The 26,259-nt window shown below is 35.3% G+C and overlaps 1 protein-coding gene across 1 annotated transcript in view; it reads right to left on the bottom strand.

Annotated features, from left to right (window-relative positions):
* Grid2 (glutamate ionotropic receptor delta type subunit 2) overlaps positions 1 to 26,259 on the bottom strand; it is a 405,281-nt gene that overhangs the window by 9,096 nt on the left and 369,926 nt on the right. The window contains exons 10-11 of the mRNA XM_033757758.1: positions 18,429 to 18,761; positions 12,964 to 13,131 (exon numbers count right to left, since the gene is read on the bottom strand). Of these exons, the coding sequence (XP_033613649.1) occupies positions 12,964 to 13,131; positions 18,429 to 18,761 (501 nt within the window). The remainder of the gene's footprint in view (positions 1 to 12,963; positions 13,132 to 18,428; positions 18,762 to 26,259) is intronic.

Here is a 26,259-nt window from a genome sequence, read left to right as displayed (position 1 = left end):
AGACAAGGATGCCCATTATCACCACTTCTCTTCAATATAGTTCTGGAAACATTAGCCACAGCAATTAGACAAGAGAAGGAAATTAAAGCAATAAAGATAGGAAAGGAAGAAGTTAAACTATCATTATTTGCTTATGATATGATACTCTACATTGAAGATCCAAAAAGCTCCACCAAAAAACTTCTAGACTTAATTGACAGATTCATTAGAGTATCTGGATACAAGGTGAATACCCCAAAATCAATAGCCTTCTTATACACAAATAACAGACACATGGAAAGAGAAATAAGGGAAAAAATTCCTTTTACAATAGCATCCAAAAAAATGAAGTATCTAGAAATCAATCTAACAAAAGAAACAAAAGATCTCTACCCTGAAAACTACAGCACTCTGAAAAAAGAAACTGAAGAGAATATTAAAAAATGGAAAGATATCCCCTGCTCCTGGGTAGGAAGAATCAACATAGTGAAAATGGCCATACTACCAAAACTGCTATATACATTCAATGCAATGCCAATTGAAATTCCAACACTATATTTCACAGAACTAGAAAAAAAAATCCAAATATTCATTTGGAACCATAAGAGACCTAGAATAGCAAAAGCCATTTTAGGCAACAGCTACCTTATCTTTAATAAAGAAGCCAACCATTCTCAGTGGAAGCAAGATAGCCTCTTCAATAAATTGTGTTGGAAAAACTGGGTTTCGACCTGCCAAGGATGAAAACTAGACCCCTATCTTTCACCATGCACTAAACTAAAATCCAAGTGGATTAAAGATATAAATATTAAAAAAGAAACACTACACTTGCTTGAAGATAAGTTAGGTAGAACTCTTGAAGACATTGGCATATGACATGACTTTATGAATAAATCCTCAATAGCACAGGATCTAGCACAAAGAATCAACACTCAATCTCCTCTTATCAAAAAGCTTCACTGCAAGAGAAACCCCTAAGAGAGCTAAGAGACAACCTACAATATTGGAAAAAAATTTTACCAGCTGTTCCTCAGACAAAGGTCTACTATCTAGAATACATAAATAACTCAAAAAAAAGACCCCCCCAAATATAAAGACCTGATTCAAAAATGGGCATCTTAAATGAACAGACATTTCTCAGACGAAGAAGTAAAATCAGCAAATAAATATATGAAAAACGTTCAACATCACTGGTCATTTGAGAGATGCAAATGAAAACAACACTGAGATTCTACTTCATCCCAGAAACAATGGCTGCTATCAAGAAGTCAACCAATAACAAATGCTGGTGGGGTTGTGGGGAGAAAGGAACCCTTCTCCATTGGTGCTGGGAGTGCAAACTGGTACAACCACTGTGGAAATCAATATGGAGATACATCAAGTAACTAGGATTAGAGGTCCCATTTGACCCAGGTATCCCTCTGCTGGGTATCCTCTCAAACGAAGCAAAAGAATCATACCACAGTGATATATGTACACCCCTGTTCATAGCAGCACAGTTTGTAATAGCTAAAATTTGGAAACAGTCCAATTGTCTATCAGTGAGAGACTGGATAAAATGGAGTACTACTCAGCCATAAAGAATGAGAAAATAGAGATATTTATAGCTAAATGGATGCACATTGAGGCCATACTCTCAAGTGAAATAAATAGGACAGATGTGTAAATACCAAGTAGTTACTCTGGTGTGAAAAACTAAAAGTCTATATAAGGTTCAAATTGTATAATTTATGAATTTTATAATTTATCAATCTTTTTGTTGATTTTATGATTTTATACTAAGAATAGTTTAGATGTAACCAAAAGATAATAGAACTGATAAGCAAAGCAAATTCAGTAAAATATTAGGATACAAAACTAACATACAAAAATCAATAAGCAGCTTTTCTAGACTCTAATGATGAATTTGATGGAAAAGAAATTGTGTAAACAATCTCATTGAAAATGGCCACAAAAATAATATAAATTGCCTTAGAATATAAGTAAATAAGTGAAAATCCTCCATGATAAAAAGTCAAAGCACTGATGAAAGAAATTTAAGATCTGAAAGGTAGAAAGACTCCCTATGCTTATGGATTAGAAGAAGTAAATTAGTTAAAATGTCCATGGTGTCCAAAAAAGTCTACAGATTTAATGCAATCTCTATCAAAATGCTAATGACATTCTTTTGTTGTTTTTGTTTGTTCATTTGTCTTTCACAAGATCTCACTATGTAGTTGAGACTGACCTGGAACTCACTACATAGCCCAGGCTGGTCTCGAACTCACAGAGATCCTCTTGCCTCAGCTTCCTGAGTGCTGGGATTATAGGCATGCACCAACATGTCTGGCAAATGACATTCTTCATATAAAAAAAAATTTCTAAAGTTTACATGGAAGAACAAGATATTGTAAACATTCAAAATAATTGTGAGTAAAAAGAACAATGGTGGAGATATCAAAATACCTGATTTCAAGACATCCTACAAGACAATATAACTAAAGCATCATAGTGCTACCAGAAATATGGGCACACTGATCCTTGGAACAGAACAGAGAATTTAGAAATAAACACCAACAAGTACAGTCAGTTGATGCTCAAAATTGCAAAACATACATTAGTTAAAGGGCACCCTTTTCAACAAATGGTGGTGAGAAAAATGAATTTTGAAATGCAGAATATGAAGGTTCCTCCAAAATCTAAAAATAAACTGCCATATGGTCTAGCAGTCATATTCCTGGGTATATAGGTAAAGGAGATGAAGTCAGCAGACAAAAGAGATACCCGTATGTCCAAGTTTATTGTGGCACTATTCACAATAGGTAAAATATTGACTCAAGTGAGGTCCTGGTGAGCAGGTGAATGGATTAGCCCGTATGTCCAAGTTTATTGTGGCACTATTCACAATAGGTAAAATATTGACTCAAGTGAGGTGCTGGTGAGCAGGTGAATGGATTAGAAAATATGGTGCGTGTATATATATACAAAGGAACATTATTTGGCCATGAAGCAAAAAAAAAAAAAAAATCTGTAATTTGCAGCAAAACACATGGGTGAGTTATTGCTAGGGAATGCAAAATGTTGTGTGGTACAAAGTTTCGGAGGGATGGAGGATAGAAGTGTGGATGGACACGGGGTATGTAATATATGCATGTATGGAAATATCACAGTGAATCCCACTAAGTTCTACAATTAACATGTGCCAACAAAAAAATAGAATTTGGGAATATGAACCTGTTGATTTACCTTTCGTACGTTGTCTGAAATGATAACTATATTTTCCCAACCTGCAGAATAAATTAGTATTGTGACTCCTGGAGTTGAGGATTTTAGAGCTAATGAAGAATAGACTTTTAACGGGTACATATTTACCTAAATAGGTAGTTGTGTGTGTATAAGATATAATCATGACTTGTTTAGATGCAGATCTACATTTTTAAAAGTAAACATTAAATCCCCAAATATTCTGAGGAATTAAAAACACAACAAATAGAAATGTTTGTCAGCGAACGCCCTTGATGATTGTATTTGTCTGAATTACTGACCTCTCAGTCCTCTACTTAAAACACTGCAGTGATGCTCCATTTCTGTCAGGGTAGAAGCCAGTGGTGACAAAACCCAAGTCTCCCTGAATCTCAATATAGACTTTTAACGGACACATATTTACCTAAATAGGTAGTTGTATGTGTATAAGATATAATCATGACTTGTTTAGATGCAGATCTACATTTTTAAAAGTAAACATTAAATCCCCAAATATTCTGAGGAATTAAAAACAAAACAAATAGAAATGTTTGTCAGCGAACGCCCTTGATAATTGTATTTATCTGAATTATTGACCTCTCAGTCCTCTACTTAAAACACTGCAGTGATGCTCCGTTTCTCTCAGGGTAGAAGCCAGTGGTGACAAAACCCAAGTCTCCCTGAATCTCAAGACTTCCCTGAATCCCGGGATTTCCCCAAATCCACATCCTATGAGGCTACTTTTCTTGCCTCTTTTAACAGGTCATTTGCATTTCTGGTTCCCTGCACTTGGAAACCTAACCCATGTATTCCTTTCTATCTCTCAAGATTTTCTTTAATATGAAATTCTCAAAGAAACTGATGTCAACAATGGAAAACTAGGACCATCCCACCCATGCTTTCAATTTTCATTTGTCTGTTTTTATATAGCACTGAAGTTCTGAGCTACATATGCATGCATGTGTGAGTATGTGAGTATGTGTGCACATGTTCATGTATGTATGTATGTGAGTACATGTATGTGTGTGTGTGTATGTACTATATTTATTGTTTACCATTTGTCTTGCTTTACTGGAATATGAGCTCCATAAAGACATAAGTCATTGTTTTTCTCATGATCACCACCCTAGGTTTTGAATAGTGCCTGGCACGTGATAAGCAATAATACACGTTGAATAAATGAAGGATCTTTAGTTGGATGCAAAATAATTTTTATGTACACAAACTGTGTTCGATCTGAGAAAAACATTTATGAAAGTGTGCATGAATTTTGTTCAACTGAAGAAAGGGACGTGTATCAGTGAGGAATTCAGATATGCATTTCTGGCCTCTCATCTATTCATTAAGATGTTTAGTGAATATATAAAGATAATGCAATATGATACTATAAATATAAATTGCTGTTTTCTCAGCAGCATAAACTGGTCTTCTGAAAAACCAACCAACGCATTTCATTTATTTCAAAATCTGCTAAGGCAATATATGCATAACAAATTTCACACTCCCTTTGTTCAACATTGCATTAAATAAAGGAAATTTATTCCCAATACAAAAATCCTAGGCAGTGGTGTAATTAAGAGAAAATGTCAATAGAACTTAACATTGTCACAGGATAATGGTTCCTGCTGCTAGATATATGTCAAGAGAAAGATAAACAAGATGGAGTGATTTATTAAGCAGTGCCACACTCCAGGCAATGCATTTCTAGAGGATTACAGCACTCCTTGGGTGGTGATGTAAGGCAGAGGACTAATGACTAAGTAGCTTTAACCCTTTGAACAGTGCCACAATAGCACTGAAATGTGGTGCTTACAGTCCCTGCTGATAGGGCAAAATTACTTCTATATTCAGAAAGGAGACTATAATGACATTATAAAGTATCTAAGTTAGAGTAGGATTCCATGAACAATTCTTCCTGGCTTTGAAGATATTTTAATTATGTGAAGTCCTACTATTTCAAAAGCTGAAACCCAACAAAATCAGAATCACTGTTATTTAAAATATAGACTTCTCAAAAAAAATTTAAGAAATGAACAATTGCTGATTTAGGAACATTAGCAGTTGCTCTTAGTAAAACCTCTCCTAAAACAATTTTTGGAAAAATACTGAAAGGCCTTTTATTCCTTTTCAATATTTTAAATGACATAATTCAATGTATTTTTAGATGTTTAAAATTAAATTTCAAAGATGGTCTTAATCCAGAATCAGCTTTTATAATATTGCATACATCCTTGATTTCAAAGTGAACTCAGAATGCAATCCTGTGCTTTGATTTTTCTCAGATTGAAGCCACAAATCCTACTGCTTTTTGGGAAACTGTTTTCATAGCTGGTGTGGTACATTCTAGGATGTAAGAATAGAAAACAATGTAAACACTTAATTGTATTACTAATAAATTTTCTAGGATCATATTGTTTAATAGCTGTTTTTAATATGTGCTCACATTTAATTAACAAGAAAATCATTCAGAAATTTTTCTCAAGTTTAGAGGTATTCTTTCAATAAAATCAAAACTGGAGGGGCTGGGGATTTAGCTCAGTGGCTCCACAGCCTGCCTCACAAGAGCAAGGTCCCAAGTTCTATCCCTGGTACCACTCTCCCAAAAAATTATAAAAAAAATTTTATCCTGGCATTAAATGTAGTTTATATTTGTATGTTATTGACAAAATTGCTTTTGTTTCATTAATATGGTGAACTATCAAGTAGTTATTAATATACTTTAGAAACATAAAATATGTTAGATTTAAATATTGGTACTGAGTTTCCTAAAATAATAAAAACTGAATATAACATCACATCATCCACTTTTTGCTGTTTGCATTGCACTGGGGACCGAACACAGAGCCTTCACACTAGGCTACATTCTTAGCCTATCTCTTAGTTTTTATTTTGAGACAGGATCTTCCTAGGCCATTAAGTTGTCCAGGCCAGGCTTGAACTTGGGATCCTCTTGCTCCCACCTCTGAGAGTGCTGGAATTCCGACTTCCACCACCACCATGCCCAACTTCATTATCATTTTAATCAAACCGACATTCATGTCATTCTACATTGGCATCAGTGGCAGTGTGTGAACAGAGCTTAGTTTAAAAACCAGCCTTAAGCAATGTTTAGGCTTAATAATTTCCTATTTTCATTTCAGATCTCAAGGTAGAATTCCAAAAAACAAAACACATGCATACATGGTTTTTATGGGATATTAGAATCCAAAGGAATAAATCTTTTGAGCCCCAAAGCACTTAATATATAAAGTGGAAGCACATGGTATCAAAAATTAGATGCCACTTGAGTTGATTGATTTGTTGGGTCCCTGGCTAGCTGTGTGCAGTCTGTTTTATATACTTGCTGCAATGGCTTGAAGTGGTCTGATTCTCTCCCCAAACTGCAGATTTTTAGGGAAGCAGTGGTGAGGGAGGATGTAGCCCAGAGCTAAATCCTGAGGTCAGCTGGGAGTGTCCTTGACTGGGATTAACGCAGTTCTCCCACAACCCCCTCGTAGATTTTGGAGGAGGAGATGGTTATAAAAGCCTGAGTCTGGCCCCATCCTGTTCCTTTGCTTCTTGACTGGTGAAGTGATTGCTTCTGGTTACATAGTCACCTATCTTTGACCTCTGCTGCAATGTGTTTTAGCCACCAGAGATATCACAAGAACTGAGCAATGCCAGCACCTTGCCATGGACCTCTAAAACTGTGCACTTCACAAACATCTTTTCTCTATAAAGTGAGTCTGCCTTAGGTACATTGTCTTAGTAGCAAGGAACTAACACATATTAGCAATGCCATTCTTCGATGGGGAAATATGATTGTAGTTTTGTGTTTAGTTGCATGACATGAAGTTAATATGAATTTGTTGGTATATGGCTATTATAAGCATTTTTATTAACTAGACCAGTTTTTTTTAAAAAAATAATGCTATGTTTCTGGGAAGTAATAATGATTACATAAGGAATTAAACAGTGCTTGATTCTATCTCTTGCTGTAGTCCCTCAAAACCACAAAGGAAAAATTAATGTTGGTTGCCTATATTTTGTGTCACAAATACAGTTCTAAGGGTTTCATACTATTGATGAACTCTTCTAAGGTTTTAACAAAAATTTGATGAAGTATATGATTATTATTTGGAGAACTGAGGTACCTAGAGGTTAAGAAATTTGCTCAAAGTCACATAGCTACTGAGTCGTAAAAACAAACAGATTTACAACTGACCTGTCTCTCAAGCAAACAAAATATATTTAATAATTGTTTAATCTGTTATTTATAGCATGGAATCATATAATTTTGTGTTTAAAAAGTTTAAATAGACTGACTATATTTTATTAATCAATGATCAAACTCAAGTGAATTAATTAATTTCTTACATAGTCAGTAAAATATTGGCTCATATTCTGTGTGTAACTCTAGTAGACCATGACTTAGTACATATTTGATCCAACTGCAGTGCTCGAAAGAGCGATATACCTATAAATTTGATGCCCATTCTGTCCTGTGCTTTGCTAGGCATGGTAATTACAGTTCTGTTCTGGCACTATGCATTCAGTAGCTTGTGGCACTCATATGTTCTAAGTTCAGAGAAGACAGACACCACATGGTTGTAGTCAGCTTTATGACTAGATCAATAATTCTTGCTTAATATCCAGGCAGATGTTTCCCAGAGGATGAAGAATTTAAAACATTAAAATCAGAAGACATTCTTCTAGGGCATGCTAAAGTTGAGCTTAAACAATAGATATAAACATTAACTGCTAGAAAACAACTGAAGCAGAGAGAACAAACTGTACAGTGGTCCCAAATAGACTGTCAATTTAGAGTCTGAGAGATGGAGTTGTAAATATAGAGACCCTATAAATTTTGGCCATGGCTACAAATCAGAGATCAATTTTTTGTGTCCACAATGGACAAACAGGGGTCATGCATTGGTCTTTTGTTAAAATTTGACACACGCACAGAAAGTGTCACAAAGAATGTGGTTTACAAAAAAGAGAATGGTATATATGATGAAATACATACTGTAAATTTGTACTTTCTATTACATTTTGGAATTTTTCAGCTTTATAATTATAAAAAATTCAACAAAAGTTTGTGCCACATTCAAAGGTATTTAACAAACACACAGGCTTTACTGCCCATCAGTTTTGTAAGGTGGAGATGGGAACCCTAAATATAGCATTAGCTACACAGGAGTTAGCTTATAAGGATGTTTTACAGAGATGGTTTAAATGCTAAGTTTTCACTTTCAAATCATGCTGATTTTATTTTTGAAGGCTGTAGTCCGTTTCCTATACATTTAGAAATGCAGCTATCATTATGAAGCCTCTAATTACATATTCATAAAGGGAGGGAGAGAATAGATTCAGGTTTGGTCATGCCAAACAGAGACTGAATTTCCAAATTTATATTCTAAATTGATGTTCTCCACCACTACCTGCAGTCCCTGGAGCCCAATACTTTAACTTAGATCAATACTAAATCACCTTTAGAATAAATTTATCTTTGGCAATGTCTATTCCTATTTTTATTACTTAAGCAGAGGGGAATTATGATATGGTACTGTAAAAATGCTGAGTATAACTCAGATGTCAGACAATGGTATTTTGACAGAGCTCCCCCACCTTTTTTTTTTTTTTCCTTTTTTGGCACTGGGGATCAAACCTGGGTCCTTGCACTTGCAAGGCAGGTGGCAGCACCACTGAGCTAAATCCCCCGCCAGACAATGTTATTTTAAAGGGCCTGTAACATTTGCTTTTCCTTTCACTAAATTTAGACTTGTGAAAGTGTAACTTCTCTCAATAAATCATTTTTTAATTTGTTTATTATCTCTGCCAATCCTTTGTCTTATTAAATAATAAAATAGTGCTTTTAATTATGGAATGTATTCTTAGGTAGCTTAAAAGAATCAAGAACACATTATTTCTATAAGTTCTTATTTTATAAGCCAAAATCTGATATGTGCCTTATGTCTTAGATTCATTTTATCCTTGAAAAAGCCCTATTCAGCATAAGATAGGATTTTGTGGCTCAAGTCAGGACGAGTTGGTTTTCCAGGAGCATATTGCAGGCATGTAGTTCATAGAATAATTTCTAGCTCATTACAGTTCACTGGGAATGTAAACCAATGCATTCACATCTTAGTATCATGACATTATTTTCTAGTTACACATATTACTCATTTCTCATTTGTAGAATTTGAACTCTCAGCATCAGAATTCAGTGTTATTTTTCTTTAGAGGTGGAAAATTCTGATGATGAAAATAAAGACAATGGGCACCTTGTTATGTGTTAAATCAACACGGGGGAAGTCTCAAGTGGATATGACAGCCCTCCGAGTGCTTGGCACTGCCTCTGTGAAGGACCGCCAATCACAATTAACAACAACAGAGATGTTGTTTCAACTTAAACAAAAATCACAGAGAGCCTTTTTCACTTACTACCTGTAACAACAGAACGTAGAAAGAAATCTGTCTTTATAGTGCCACGAACTTGTCTTTGGTAATTATTCTCATTTTCCCTGTGTTCATTAGTGTCAGTAAACAACAGAGCTAGCCAGTATTATTTTGGTTATATCCAAATTGAATGTGAAATCTCAGATAACACTACAAAGGCATGGGGTTAGCTACTTCATTCCAAGCCTCGAATCCTTTGGGCTTTTGTGAATAGAACACTGGTAAATTTCATATATTTGATATCTTCTCTATAAAAATGGATGTCTCCTCTAGTTATTCTCCTAGGCAAAATCTTAAATAGAGATTCTTTCTCATCATCAATCACTTCTGTTGCCTAATTCAATAGACAGGAGTGCCTTTTCTTTTTGTGGAAATGAGAAAGTTGCAATTCTCTGTAATAGTATAATCCATCTGGCAGCAGGAAGAACTTTACTGTCTTCCAAAAATTATCCCGGGATTTCAAAGTTGGTGGGTTTCCTCTCACATCAACACTTGTGCTACAGCAGCAAGTTATTTTTAGAATTTTGACTACTCCTAAAAGCCCTCCTTCTTTCTATCGCCAGCATCTGTAGAACTAATTTTTGACAAAACTACCAAAGGAATTTTCCTTCTCTATTCTTTTCAACAATTATATCTACTCCTCTCACCAGAAGTGGTTTATTTTCGTCCTAATTTGTCTAAGATTTATTGACATGATACAGAACATGCTAGAGGGGCTTTCTTATTTATTGCTTTAAACAAACATTTGGGCAAAGCATAGCCTATAGTATGGCCAGCACGTATTTATTTATTAAGCCAGTTACCACCTTGTTGTTCCATGTTTTCCTTTTGATCCAATAGGATCATGGAATGTTGTTGGGACTTATTGAATGTTTGCCGATAAATCAGTCATAAGAGGACAAGCCCATGGCTTAGTGACTCCACGGGGTCACTGCCAATAAGCTAAACTTAAGAGATCTTCAAAGCTCAACTCTAGCTTTTTAAAAATATGTTCATTTCAAGGAGACACACGTAGATATGAAGACAAGGGAGAATGACAACAGACCTTGTATAAAATGTGTCTCTCATGTGTGCATTTAACAACCTAACTCATAAGCTCTAATGTTCCAGCCAAACAGATGCACTGAGTTTATCTCTATAATGGACCATACTGCTTTTGCACAGTTGAATTCCCTGAGCTGTGTTCCCAGAATGTTTTGAATGTACTGATTTTTTAAAAGAAATCAGGATTAGTTAATAACTCACATCTATTTAATATTTTCCTGCTTTGAGCTGTGCCTGAACTCTTTTTCAGAAATCCATCTGATAACATATGAAAATGCCTTTTTATCTCTATCCCACCCAGTAGAGTGGCTCAATAAAGATTGTAATTCTGAAATAATAGCTGTTCTCACTCTTTTTTTTTTTTAATTTTTGTACAGGGGATAGAACTTGGGCCCTTGCACTTACAAGGCAGGCAGCAGAATAACTGAGCTAAATCCCCAACTCTGTGCTCACTCTCTTTAAGAGACTACATTTTTACTGGAAGTCATCAATAACTCTAACATCATTACTGATGCAAGGACACTGCCATTGATAGATTCTATTTTTTCATAGGGTTTATGAGTCTTTCCTTAATTTACTTTCGTCTTTTCCTTTCTGTTTTTTTGGTACCGGGGATCGAACTCAGGACCTTTTGCTTACGTGGCAGGCAGCAGCACCACTTAGCTAAATTCCCGGTCCTTAAATTTACTTTTATTCAGAACATAAAGATGCTCTTAGTATCTTCTAATGAATTCACCTTTTCATTGTTATCAAGGGAAAGAATAGCAGCTTCTCAAAGATTAAAGTAGTGATTTATATGCAATTCAGCATTACTCAGCATTATGAATTTGTATAAATGTATAGTCAACATACAGGCTGTCAAGTCATTTAGGGGGCAGTTGGGATAGAAAGATACTTAAAATAGCTATAACTTTTGATATCTGCTGTATGTTTATGGAACTAGACAAGCACATTAACATGGCTAATTTTATTCATCTTTTCTGTTGGGTACACCCCAAAATTTACTGAAATTTGGTCACCTTGAGGAAGAATTCAGAGAGCCAACCCATATGCTTGTGAACATCCTCAAATATAATTATTCAGCCATTAGGAAACCTTATTTATGTTACTGCTCCTACCTTCTTAAAAACATATACGCATATATTACAAATAACTTCCTCCTTGGTTTAGTGAGTTTCAGGTCATTGGGGAAAAGTTTTTTGAAATTTTAATTTTATATTTTAAGTTAATAAATACAGCATCACAGTTAACTCCATGTTTGAATAGGTATTTAGCATTTATTCATTTATTAAACAGTATGGACAAGACAGTGAAATGTGCACAAAGGTCTATAAAAATGAACAGGATACTGTGTTGTATTTTTTTTTTTTACAGCTTAACTTTCATTTTATTTTGTGTAAAAAAGGGCAAATTTAGTGAATTATTTTCATCTTGTACACAAAGTTATAATTTTAATGCTTTTCACATCCATGCTGAAAATTTGCAGTTTGGTAAAAATGAAAGGAACATAAATTTCTCTGAAGGAAGTTTTCACGCCATTATATACACTTCATGAGAAAGTTTCAAACACTCTCTCAATGATCACGTTACCAGAAAATAAAAGATTAAATTTGTACAGATATTGATCTATATATCAAATACATACAGAAATGATGTAAAAATCTTATGCAGTTTGCTTTGACTTCTGTCCTCAAAAGATTTGCCTCGGGACAGACGCTTATCCTTTGTATAAATGACTGTGGCTTTATTTAAAATATGAAAATCAAAGGAAGAAACCCAGTTTAATCACAGTATTTTTAAAATCCCTTCCCAATATTAAAGGATCATTACCAAATATATAGCACCATAATACAAATATTGACGGGAAAGGGTATTCACATCACGCAAAATTAATAATAAAACAAAACACTGAAAACCCGTGTTAGTATCCGTAGAATAAGAAGTTGATAACAGCTTTAGCTTTATCCTCATACACAGCAAGGAAAAGGTTAAAGTTTAAACTATCAAAGTCCCCAAGTAATCCTAACAGGAAAACAAGTAACAGAAAACAAACCCAAGGTCAGCAGTACTTTACGTTTTGAAACCGTAAGAGGGGAAGGGGCTACTGAGCTGTAGGTCGAAGTTATGGCTAAGACAGAGCCCTGGGCAGCGCCGCCCTCACTTCCGTTAGGGTCCCGGGCGCAGGAGCCGGAGGAGCCGGCGGGTCGGAGCCTGGCTTTGCTGTCGAATTGGAAGCTTACGAAACACAGCTACAAATGAGCATTTCACAGAGCTAATTACCAGGGTGGCTGGCTCCAAATCCCAGTCCTCCTGGTTTATGGGGTTCCCCTGAGAGCCCCGATCCCCACGGTGCAGGAGCGGGGTGCTCGGTGTGATCTGCGGAGCTGGAGCCTGAGAATAAAGACCGCTGCCCTCCACCTGGGCCCGGAACCTTCTCGGCCTTAGGGTCTGGGAAGCGCGAGGACGTCACATTTACAGTAGGTCCCTCTCAGCAATGTTAAGATAAATATCCAGTAATTTTACAGCTGAAGTCACATACATTTGACACATGAGGATCAACTTGCGTTGATGGGATCTGCGGTTCCGCCCTCGGAGAGTCAGTGTTCAGAAATGGTGACATGCGATTCCATACATAGTTACACTATAAAGCAACACGATTTACTTCCAGTAGCTACTACAAAACCTTATGTTATTAACCCCTCTTGCATAGAATGAGGTAAACCTGTGCGTATTACCAATGCTATTATTCCCAAAAGTAGAGCAGTATTTTAGAAAATAAATTGCTGGTTTTTAACGTTCTATGCATTTGAAAATTCAAACAAAAATCTTACCTAAAATGTTCTCCTGGGGCTTTTCTAGTGTTTAAAGCATTCCATAGGCTGCAGGACTGTAGAGGTTAATCATTTTGATTAATTCCTAGTCTGTCCTGCCTATATTCCAGAAGGGATGGCCACAGATAGCACTCTGAGGAGGCCAGGCTAAGACCCAGAAGCACTTCTACAACAGATGAGGGAATTCCTGAGAGTTTAGTTATGAACCTCACTGGTAAATGCTAGAGCTCTCTCCGTCACTGCGCGGTAGACGACTAGAAGACACCGAGAGCAAACCTTTCACCAATTTACCCTTGGATCCTATTTTTGAAGGAAGCCATGTGAATTTTAAAACAGGGAATGTTTGTAATGGTCCAAATCAATTGTTACTGTTAAAAGAAATTCTGGTGACAATTAAAGACAACTCATACTCTGTATGTGGAATTTTAAGGAAATTAAGTCCTCTTTCAATTTGGTTTTCTAACAAATTCAGGACAGCTAGAAGTGGAGCTGGAATGATTTTGAAATCTGGAGTTTTTTGGCTTTGAGTAACTGACTTTGATTCTCTTGGTGACATCTGTTTTGGGGTGTGGTTGTACCCAGTTTCTATCTCATGGGATGGGGTAAGTGGGAAGGGTAGGAGAAAGGAAAAAAAGGGAAAGGAAAAAATATGAGAAAAGGAAAAAATGGAAACGAAGTCTTTGTAAATAGGAGGAGGTGGAGGGGCTGAAGGGAGGGTAGGGGAATGGGGGAAAAATAAGAACCAAGTTATATCATGTGAACGGACAAATTCCCAATGAGGAATGTCATCATACTATATACCTAAAATGTACCAATAAACTTAATGAATAAAAAAAAAGTAGAAGGTAGGAGCAGAGATGAAGCAGGTTGGTAATACAGTATTTCCCTAGTACCTACTGTGTCTACTAATTGGAAGGGAAGGAGCAAAGGTGGAAAGGCAGCAAACAGCCTTATCTGAAGTTTAAGGGACTAAAATCTGTTCATAGTAAGCAGTAATCCTACAAGGCATTAGTGTTAACAAATGAGAATTTGGTATTTGCCTGGGGACAGAGGATAGACTATTCTTTATTCTCTGAAATGCTTGGACTTTATAAACCAAGGGTACTGAGGAATTATGGAAATATGTGAAGGATGAAAATTACACGGTGATCTTTTCAAGACAGTGACAACTTGTATATATGTGCACATATGCGTATCATATAATGGACTGGGGAAAATTGGAAAAAGAAAGATGTAAGAGATTCTGCTACTTCAGGTGAGAGATGAGATAGGTCTCAGCTAGGTAACAAGCTAGGCCCATCTCTCTAAGTGAGAAGAGATTTCTACTTCTAGAAATATTTAGGAGGTAAAATAGACTTGATTATGATTGGACACAAATGATGAAAAAATGGAAAAAAAATCAAAACTACTGTGAAAGCACCTACTGTGCATCTAGGCGGTTGGTGTTGCCTCAGCAGGAATAAGAGTACGAGAGGCTAAAGAGGTTTGACAATTTTTATCATGGTGAAGTTCATGTTATGTCATGTATATCCACAGAGAGGTTTAGATACACAAACAGATATAAACCTGAAGTTGAAGGACATAATATAGATTTGCAAGTTATGTGCATATTGGTAGTTATTGAAATTATATCTAAATCGAATAGAATGGAAGTGAGATGAAAATGGAGGTTAATTACATCTAGCTATGCAACCTATTTCTAGGCAGTGCTCACAACAATCAATATTTGATTATCCTTCCTCACTTATTGACAACTAACTTTGGTACATGGCTCATTTCCCTCCTTTGTAGTCTAAGCCAGAAATCATTGCAGATGGTTCATCTAACCCTTTTCTCTCTAAATTCCTCGATCAGCTTTGATGTACTTTACAAACTCTTAACTTCAGGAATCTGAACACATACATCTGTAACTTTCCCTCCTCTGCCTCCTTTTTAAAAATTTAGGCTTTGGCCTCCTATTTTATGAATACCTCACACTCGAACTCATTCATTCCCACATTTCCACTTCAGTTCGTTAATGTCAAGATATTTTGCTACTTTCTCTTTCTCCTACTCAAATGCTATCACATTTTCATTATTGATCCTTTTCTTAGGGTTCCATGTAACCCGGAGTCTAACATACCAACAATTATCTAAAAATCTAAAATCTAAAATCACTGTGGGAAATAAAAAGTCTGAAAATTCAATACATATTTGCACAAATCCCCCCTGATGAAGATATTTATTATGTATTGCAAACATATAATAAAAAATAAAGCTACTGACAGTCAAAAATCATTTGCTTTGTCCTATTGTGTGTTTACCCACCCCTGAGTTTTTTTATTTTTAAGTAAAAACTTATACACCCCCCCTTTATATTATTATAATTAATAACTTTTATCTATTTTCATTCTTATAAAAATTAATGAGGCAAACACATCCAGGCCGTTCCCTGAAACTAACCTAGACAAAATCCTTCTCTTCTAATAATTTCTTCCCCCTATGGACCAGTGTGAGAACGTTTGAAGCATCCCAGAAAGACAGCTTCCCACAAGTGAAACTGAAGCACTTTTCTGGAAGGCAGCGTTAACCTTCAGACACGTGAACTACCCGAACAAGGCTTCAGAGGCTTCGGCCGCTAGCTGGAGTCATCCAGCGGTAGCTTCTGACACCACGGAACAAAGACGAGCCTGTGCTCCAGTAACTAGTCTATTGCTAAACCTAGTGAGCGCCCTCTAATTCAGGTGAATCCCTAATTATACTTGGTTCTTGGACATAATCAATACTGCCAACGAAATCCTCCATTTTTAAGCATTTTCTACATCTGGGCACATATGACCCCCACCACGTGCTCTCCCTTCTCCTTTCTCCTTGGTCCCATCCTCCCCCCACCCCCCAGGGCTCCTGCCTCCTTTGCTTTCCTTAGGGCTCTGTCCTAGGCCTTTTCCAGACCATGGGCCTTGGTGAGGAGCACGCAGCTAAGAGCAACTATTTCAAATGATCTAACCTCAATGGCTTCATTTATTTCTTATGTACCAGTATCTCCTCGATATATATTGAGCTCAGATATCTCTTCTGTGCTTCTGATAAGTGATATCAATCCATTAACCAGGCACTAGAAATACCCTCTGGGGTATTTCATAGATACCTCAAACTCAATAAGCACCAAAATGAATGTATGATCTTCTCTATCATATTTACTCTTTCATCTCTTTTTACATTTGAAAGAAATGCCATCCAATATAGATAATTTCCTAATCCAGAGACGTTGTCTCCTTTTTTCTCCTTTGCCAGCAACACCTACACTACTTATAGTTATTCACGTTCTCTTGGGTCCATCTATTAATAATCTTCATTTGACTCCCAATTCCACTGTACCACATCAACGTTTGGCTCTATTTTTATGACAGTCTTCTCATTTGTCTCACTTTCCACACAGCCTTTATTGAATCTATTCTCCACATTATAACCAGAATTTTACGACAGTAAAAATTTCAACATGCCTTTCCCCGAATACTTTTAAATAGCTAAAAACCATTTTTGCAAATACCTGTTTGAATTCCTAACAACTACTATATATATTTAACCTCAGCTCCCTCTGCATAGTCTATCCTAATTTATTGCTAGCTTTCTCATCCAAAATTCTCCCTCACTTATTTTTATCTTCATTCTCCTTTAACAAGTTGCTTACATAGTAAAATTTATTTCTGTTTACATAGTAGTAAGTCCCAAAGCCTTGTTTTCTACATTAAAAAATACTGAGCTTTCCTACCTCTACGATAGGCTAACAACTTGTGATTATCCCTACCACAGAACTTTCCACCCATAATTGTAATTCATTGTTTATATGTCTGAATCCCACTAGTCTTATGGCTCAATGATGGCGAAGTCTCTCACTTACCATGGTATATAGAACTTAGCAAATATCTACTTAAATAGTGTGCATTAAATAGTTATTTATTTAATAGTAAAGTAATGAACAGACTGAAAGTGCCTGTGACAAATACAGGTACTATTAACCTTAGTCAAGGACTTTAATAGGGAAGGAAAGAAATAAGAATGCTTAGAAAGTTTTAAGGGATCAAATAGAAATGAAGACTTCAAGATAAAGAATCTACACAAACCTTTGATTATTTAAGTGAGACTAGAGCAAAAGTTTAATGGATGGCCCAACAGCAGGTAGAAATAAAAGTTAAAATGCTTCTGAGAGTTGTAAACATTCAGGCAATAGTGTCATATGTGTTTACTAAAATATGCATTTCTCCCTGTTCAATATGTAGGCTGAGTTTGCAAGCCCCACTCTTTATGATGGCAGTACTCTCGAATAAGGAATAGAAAATATCTTATTCTCTTCTGACACAGTGAGAATTAACCAGTCAAATTTAAAGAACAAGGTAGATTGGATACTGAATAACAAATTTTAATTTTTAGAATGAAATTGTACATTAAATCATTACCAAAGATTATATCGTAGTGAAAGATAATAAGTTTTTATCATAATCTTAATCAAAATCTTTTCAGTGCTGATGAATCTTTTTAATACATGAAATAATGTCTCTGAACAAAGAATAAGTACTAACTTCTCTTATACATATAAATAATTAAGCAGTACTCTCTCTAGTAGTAAATAGTTGCACTCTAGGAAAGCTATTTCTTCAAAGAATCACAGTTGGGGGAGAAAATGTAATCTTGCAACACCTTCTGAATCTCATCTCTGACATTCACGTTTGCTTTTGTTAATGAAACTGAACTTACATCAAAAGACAAAGAACCATTACTGCTGGAAACCTGCTGTGTTGGAAATCCACTAGGAGAAAGGAGGAAATGTTCCTTTCTGAGCTTTGCTATGCAGATCCTTAAGAACTCTCATTGAAGTCAGAGCTATCTTAACTAAATGCACAGGGTTTGAAACATCTTATTCCCTTTTTATATTAAAATGTAGTTTTTCTCCTTACCTTGCTGTACAAAGGATCCATACACAAACCACATGGAGTTGTACAGTGTGGTAGATGTCATCGATCCCATCTGCAGTCGTGGGGGATTCAGCCAATTCAAAAGGTAGACCAGCAGACCCACCAGAAGGACTGTGCCAGCAATGCAGGCCCACAGAGAGAAATCAAAGGGAGCAAGACAGGCAAACATATCCACCGTCTTCTCGGCCCTCCGAAGGAGGACCCCCACCGAGTAGTCCATGTAACGTGTTGTAAAGTCCACCACATTCTCTCGATCTGGAGTGATGGTTAAGGCAGAAATCCCTATGTCAGCTCTCTGAGAAATTGAAAGAGAAAGGAGTACATTACTAGTGAGAAAAACAACTTGATTTGTGACACTTCATCTTGCCTGGAGGAAAAAAATAGATGCTTCAGGCAACATCCTACATCTTTTTTATATAAACTGAAAATACTACAGAGATTTCTTTTGGAAGAGTTATGTGTGAATTTTGTATTTCTGACTGAAAATCTTGTCCCACCAGAGTCAAATAAATCACCTCATTCACATTACTAGTGCATATAAAATCAGTGAATACCTCAGACAACACATGAAGAAAATTGTCTTTTTCTATTAAGTCATTTTACCGCTTCCACTATTAACACAGTAGCAAAGAGAAAACCTGCAATAAAAAATTCATCTATGAAAATGTTCTTCTATGAGTTCCTTTATTTTTGTGTTGTTTTTACAGTGCTGGGTTGACACCTAAGACCTCACATGTTAGGCAAGTGCTTCATCACTAAGTAGTTTCCCAATTCTTCTGTGTTCTTAAAATGTAAATTATTAAATAGGCCATTTGAAAACTTCAACATGACACTTTGCTCTTGGCTTAAATTTCTCTGCAAAAAGATTACATCATCAGGCTCTAAATATATTAGAGTTTGTTAGAAGTCTCACAGCAAAAGGTTGTAATGTCACAGGCCAGACGTCTCTACCATGATTCTGTTGTATAAACTTCAGATCCATTTCAGTTAGTGACTAAGAAGACAGGTAATTTTTCTTGTCATTGTAACCTCTTTTCCACGTGTGTGTCTTTACTGTAGAGTCTCAGTGATACAACTCACAACTGTAGCATATTTTATTTTTTTTAATTTAAGACATATCACAGAATCACAGTAAAGCACAGAATAAACGACAACATTTAAATTATATGATGTGAGAATACATAGTTAAATATCCAAAAGATGTATCTGATTTGAAATAATTTGGCTGTGATTAAAGCTGTGGGAAGTCCCTTCCAGACAAATACAAATACTAGTATATTTTATGTTGAATGTTTTCTAATTATTTTTCCTTTATTATTTTATGAAGAGGATGGAAATTTATTTTATAGCATTTGAGTGCCAAAAGGAAGAAAAAAAGCCAAGAAAAGAAACATGTCAGGGGAATGTAAACCAGCTTAGATCTAATTTTAGATCTAAGCTTAGGGTCTAGTCTCTGAAGTAATGAGCTCTTTAAATTATTCTAGCAAAAGTTGAATGGTGTGTGGTGAGTATATCTATTTGTTTATAGGTCTAGTGCTAGGATTTATACAATTCTTTCACTTAACCCTGATAATGAGCTATGAATTTTGTATTTTCCCTTTCATTTTATAGGTGGGGAAAGTAAAATGTAGAGTTTATTGTTCAGTTCTCAGTAAGGAAGGAAGCCAGTATTAAAGCTACATGTTTCCTACATCAAAACTTGTGCTTATAAGCATTTTAACCATATTACTTAACAGCAATTCTTATCCTCAAATACTCACAAGAGAGGGAGTCAGACTAATGGGTTTTAGTATGATTTCATCTTTTATTTTTTATTTTTTTTATATTTTGGTACCTGGGATTGAACTCGGGTCCTTGCGCTTGCAAGGCAGGCCACCGAACTGCTGAGCTAAATCCCCGGCCCTTAGTATGATTTCTTTAAAGAGTGTCAAAAAATTATAGCATTTCTATTACTGCAAGACCATATTAATATATTAACTATAATAATTAGAGTTATTAATAGGAAAGAATTAAACCTAATACTCTATATAAAGACTTGCAGAAATTCATTTTGATTGCTTTTAAGTGTGTAGTTTTTTTTTTTTTTTCTTTTTAGCTAGACAGTGGGAATTTGGTCTTTTTACTTTGAAAATATAGCCTGGATTCTTAGCTCTCTGGTCCTGTCTCTTCTGAGCATTAGTTTATTTATTTGTGAAATGAATGTAACTGTTCAATATCATTATTGTGAGCTGACTCATTTATCTCTATCATAAAGGTGAGTAAATAACTCTCTAAGATCCAATTACACTCTCAGAACATGCATTTACTCTTTCCAGACAGTAACCTTATATGGATCAGTAATTTACTTTTCCCCTGTTTTATTAGCGTATGTGTGTGATACATCATAAACCCAATCCTCATTGGGATTGGTGTGTACACACACTGCATCCTGATTACTTTTACTTTCCCTTTCCCTCACCTCCCTCTCATCTTCTCCATCTCTGGATCCCCTTTACATCTCCACAATGTCTATCCCCTGGTTTGCTGTCATCTATCTTTTATGTGGCTCTTATATTATTTAATCTTTGAGTTTCTCATTTAAAAGAAACCATGCAATATTTATCCTTCTGTATCTGATTTATTTTCACTTAGCATAATGGTCTCAAGATGCATCCATTTTCTTCTGAATGACTCAATTGTGTCCTTCAGTACCACGTTTTCTTTGTTTACCTGTTGGTGATATGTGGGCTGGTTCCAAGATTTAGCTATCATGACTTGTGTTGTTATAAATATGGGTATACATGTATCACTGTAATATCACACCTTTAACCCTTCCAGGGGAAAATCCAGAGGAGGTACACCTGGGCAAAATGAATTCTCTACTTTTACTTTTCTAAGTAATCACTATACTGATTTCCACAGTGGTTATACTAGTTTACAATCCACCAACAATGTAAAAAGGTGCCATTTACCCCACAGCCTCACCAACACTGCAGTTTTTTTGAATTCATGATAATAGCCATTCTTTGGGAAGTAAGATGACGTAGGTTGTTTTGATTTGCTTTTCTCTAATGGCCAAATTTGCTGAGTGCTTATTCATGTACCTATTTGTAACTTGTATGTTTTTTCTTTGGAATAAAGTCTACTCATTTCAATGCCCAATTTTTAAAAAATTGGGTCTGCTGTTTTGGAGACACAATTTTTGTTTCTTCAGTATATTCTAGATTATCTACCTGAAGGGTAGCTTGGAAAATTTTTTTCTACCCTGTAGGATGTCTCTTCCTCCTGTAGCTTCCTTTGCTGTGTGGAAGCTTTTAAATTTTTGTATTCTATTTGTTAATTGTTGGTGTTCTATCTTGCACAATTAGTGTTTTGTTCAAACAGTTCTTGCATATGCCTATGTCTTTATTAGTTTTGTCAAGTTTTTCTTTCAGCACATTGAATATATTGAATGGATATTAATCCATTTTGATGATTTGAGAAATATGAACCTAGATTCATTCTTCAGCACATCAATAACTACCTTTTCCCAATACTCTCTGGAGTTGTTCTGCATCCTCTATTCTGTTCCACTGATCCATCTGTGTATGTGTGTGTGTGTGTGTGTGTGTGTGTGTGTGTGCCAGTATAATGCTGTTTTTATTTACTGTAGCTTTGTAATAGAACTTGAAATCCAGGATTGTGATGCCTCCTGAATTTTTCTTGTTGCCCAGGATTATTTTTGCTTTTCTGGTTCCATATAAACTTTAGGAAGTTTTTTTTTTTTGTCTAGTTATGTAAAGAATGCTGCTGGTATTTTGATTAGAACTACATTAAATCTGTATGTCAATTTTGGTAATATGACATTTTATTTTATTTTTTTACTTTTTTTATTCATTAAGTTTATTGGTACATTTTAGATGTACATTATGATCACATTCATCATTGGGAATTTGTACCTGTACATGTTGTATCTTGATTCTTGTTTTTTCCCCTTTCTTCTTCCCTTCCTTCCATCCCTCCCTATTTACAAAAAAACTTTTGTTTCCATTCTTTTCTGATATTTTTTCTTTTCCTCTGTCCTGGTAATATGATATTTTAAACAATATTGGTGTTGCCTATCCAGGAACAGGGGATGTCTTTCTATTTTTTGGTATTCTCTTCAATCTCTTTTTTTCAGAGTGTTATAATTTTCACAGAGGTCATTCACTTCCTTTCTTAGGTTAATTCCCATGTTTTTAATTTTTGTTGAAGCTACTGTGAATGGGACTGTTTCCTGATTTCTTTTTTGGTTGGTTCATTGTTGGTATACAGAAATGCTACTGAGTTGGTATATTAATTTTGTATCCTGCTATTTTGTTGAATTTGTTTATTAGCTGTAGGACTCTTTAGGTGGAATTCTAATTGCTGTACTACTGCTCTAAAACATTTAATAATTTAATCAAAGGCAGAACTTTGACATAAAGAAAAATTTACTAACAATATATCAATTGAATATTAGTGAAATTTTCATAAATATGTTGGTGATAAATAAATGTTTTACATTCAAATGGTTATAAATTTGAATATGTCATATTTTTGTAGGAAAATTCCTAAATTCTGGTCTACTTTCAGCATTCTCTTCTTAAGGGGAAATTGACAACTTTCTCATGTCATACCTGAATTATAAAATGAACACTTCAACTACACAAATACACACAGCATACACAGTACAGTTTTCTGTCTCAGAGTTTTATACACACTTTACTAAGGAGGTGATTCACCCCATGCTTCAGAAGCAATGCTATAATTGATGATATAAATGACCTAATTGTGACAGAGAAGAATGGGCAATTCTCCTCACTTCTTTCAGCAAAGCCACGCTGCAGCAGAAAAAAGTCCAGGAACACTGATTCTCAAAGGTAGCCTTAAAACTTCCTAAATGCCACGCCAGAAAGAATGATGGAATCAGAAATAATGAAATAGTCACTCATCCTTCCTTTTCTTGTTCCTTCACCTATTGACCATTCACTTGTCCACTTTCTACAATGACTGCAAATTTTTACCCTCTGGAACCTTTACTCTTTCTTCCGCCCTAACTTTCAGAGAGCACAGAATATGCAAGATTAAAATTCACATCTTTTTACCTCCCAAAATATAGGCAATACTTAGTATATTCTAATCCCTATTTACAAAAGCATAGTTCTCTTCTTTTCTAGGATCAACCCTCATCAGTATAGTTATTAACCATTTTTCTCCCCTTCAGAAACTTAAAATTCTGTCTTATGAATGCAGTATCATACTATTAGGTGTAAAAGTCTCCACTCAAGACTCTTTAAATCTTTCTCATTAAAATAAAAACAAAAAGAGAAAAGAATTTTCCTCTATCCTCTGTGACACATGACTCCCAATAAATATCCTGTTTCTGTTTTACAGAGTCAACTTTCTCTAAAGATTTGTCTCAATTTTCACACACCCAGTCACTCGGAGACTTCTTTGGAACCACACGGGGGGGGGTGTGCTTTATTACTCAAAGAAACATCCCTTCTGAATCTTTGCACTACTGAGTCTAGTGGAAGCAATTCAGTGCTCACTGGACTAACCCTCTCACAACATTTGACAGGGATGTTTTCTTTACCCTTGGATTTCATGACACAATGTAAATCTCTCTCAGTTCCTTTTTTGAGCTCCCTTTAGAATTCTCTGTCCTTGGGCTTACACCCTGTTCTTATCTGAGTTCTTCCACCAGAACAACCCATCCACACCCTTTATTCCCATTGCTTCCTCTACACTGCTGATTTACAAATTGTCTTTTCTAGATTTGAACCTCAGCTTTGGAACCCACACTGATTTATTTAGCTATATAACTAATATTTTTCTCTTAAAATGTCAGATATTCCACATGGTTAAGAAGACCATTATCTTGACAATTCTTTCAACATTTTCCACTTGAATGAATGTTATCTTTTTACACAAGTCAAATGATTTGGTGGCTTCATTATCTCCCCCAGCCTCACAACCATATCTAATTAGTTGTTACTGGCTTTACTACCTGAAATCTCTAGTGCTTATTCTCTATTCTATTATATTCAGCTCTCCTCACTGTTTTCTGCTTCTATGAGACTACCTGAATTCTGGCTTTCTTCTTCTCCAATCTCTTTCAGCCAAAGTAATCTTTCTAGGAAACAAATCTGATCTGATCCTGCCATACTGTAAAGATTTTCAGTGGATCTGCATCATTACTTGGGAAAATATTGTCTTTACCATGATACATATACCTTTGGGAGGCTACCTTTAACATGCTTTAATGCACTCATACATTTTTCTTCTCAACACTTCTTTCTGATGTATAATTATTGTACCAGCTCTTCTCATGATCTGGTTTGACTCCCCTGAAATTTTTTCAAGGAAAGCTTATTCAAATTCACATATCAGCTCAAGAACAAATTGCTCAGGGAAGCTATCTATGCAATCGTCGACTAGGACAATAATTATTTATTTATATTATAGTTATACTATAATATAAATAATATAGTTATAGTATATTTAAGTATACCCATATGATTATATGTTTAATGCATAATTATATAATATATGACTATAATATCTATTTATTGGAATAATGGTTCTTAATAATCACTCCTATTGATTAGAACAATTATTATTGTATTAATAGAAACCTACATCCTTGAATTTTAGAGTTATGAGAATTGTAATTTTACACAATATGATTCCTTTAATAATGTCTGACTCATCTACTTGAATATAAGCTCCAGAAAGGCAGGGATTATGACCTTAAAAAATATTATTGGTGCCAATATTATTTTATTTGGTATACAGTGGACCTCTGAAATTCATGAAGGGTTACATTCCTAGAGCACCTGTGAATTGTGAAAAACCACAAATTTCAGATATGATCAGAAAAAATGTCTATTCTCATAGTTTAAAAGCAAACTATGCTTTGTCTTCCACAGTTATGTAATTTAATTTAGTAAAATGCTGTATTAATAAAGGCTTAGAAGGTTCAGGGCCTTCAAGTAGCATCTTAGGGATTATAGGGCTTTAAGAAGAACAAAACTGAGAGCACTGGAGACAGCTACATGCAGTACAGCACTCTGTTATGATGGGAAGTTGGTGCACTTGCCAAAAATGAAATGGGGTACAGGGCAGCAACCAATCAGCAGCAAGGAGAACTGAATAACACTGTTGGATTAGCTATTTGCAAACCTTGTGCAAAAAAAAATATGGAGGATATCTGCAATTTCTGAAAAATTGTGGGGTTTCTGTGAGCAAATATTAGTTAGGTTCTAAGGAAAAATCCATGAATGGCTAAGTCCATGAGCTCTGAACTGCGATTTCGCAGGGGTATATCGCACAAGTTCAGTTGTTTCCCTTCAAGATGAACAGTATTTTGATTTTGTAACAAATGAGCTTTCTTGCACCCTCCATGAAATGTCTTAGTTTTATCATCTATACATAATATTTTAAATCTAAATATTTTTTCAGATATTTAAAGAACATTGTCTTACGCTTTGAGAATATTTTTCAGGACCAAAAATAATTTGTTTATCCAGTCCTTTTTTTCCAAGATAGGATTTCCATGCTCCCCAAACACAGGTCACTCTTCATATGAACATAATCCTAATCACCAATGTTTCACTAATTGATAAAAATAATTTACTTTTAAAAGAACGAAGCCAGAGCCCAAGTCACTTTTATTAGGTGAATTATAATAGGGCCTTATCCTAAATGTAAGGTCAAACAAAAACTCAAAATTACTTAAAGTGAAAATCTAGAAAACCTCCACATAAGCCTTATGCAATTGATTCTGAAAAAATGTTGGAATTCATATTTGT

The sequence above is a fragment of the Fukomys damarensis genome, unplaced genomic scaffold, assembly GCF_012274545.1.
Source record: "Fukomys damarensis isolate Sample0158 unplaced genomic scaffold, DMR_v1.0_HiC HiC_scaffold_32, whole genome shotgun sequence".
In the NCBI taxonomy this organism is placed as follows: domain Eukaryota; kingdom Metazoa; phylum Chordata; class Mammalia; order Rodentia; family Bathyergidae; genus Fukomys; species Fukomys damarensis.
This window is presented reverse-complemented; position numbering and strand designations above follow the sequence as displayed.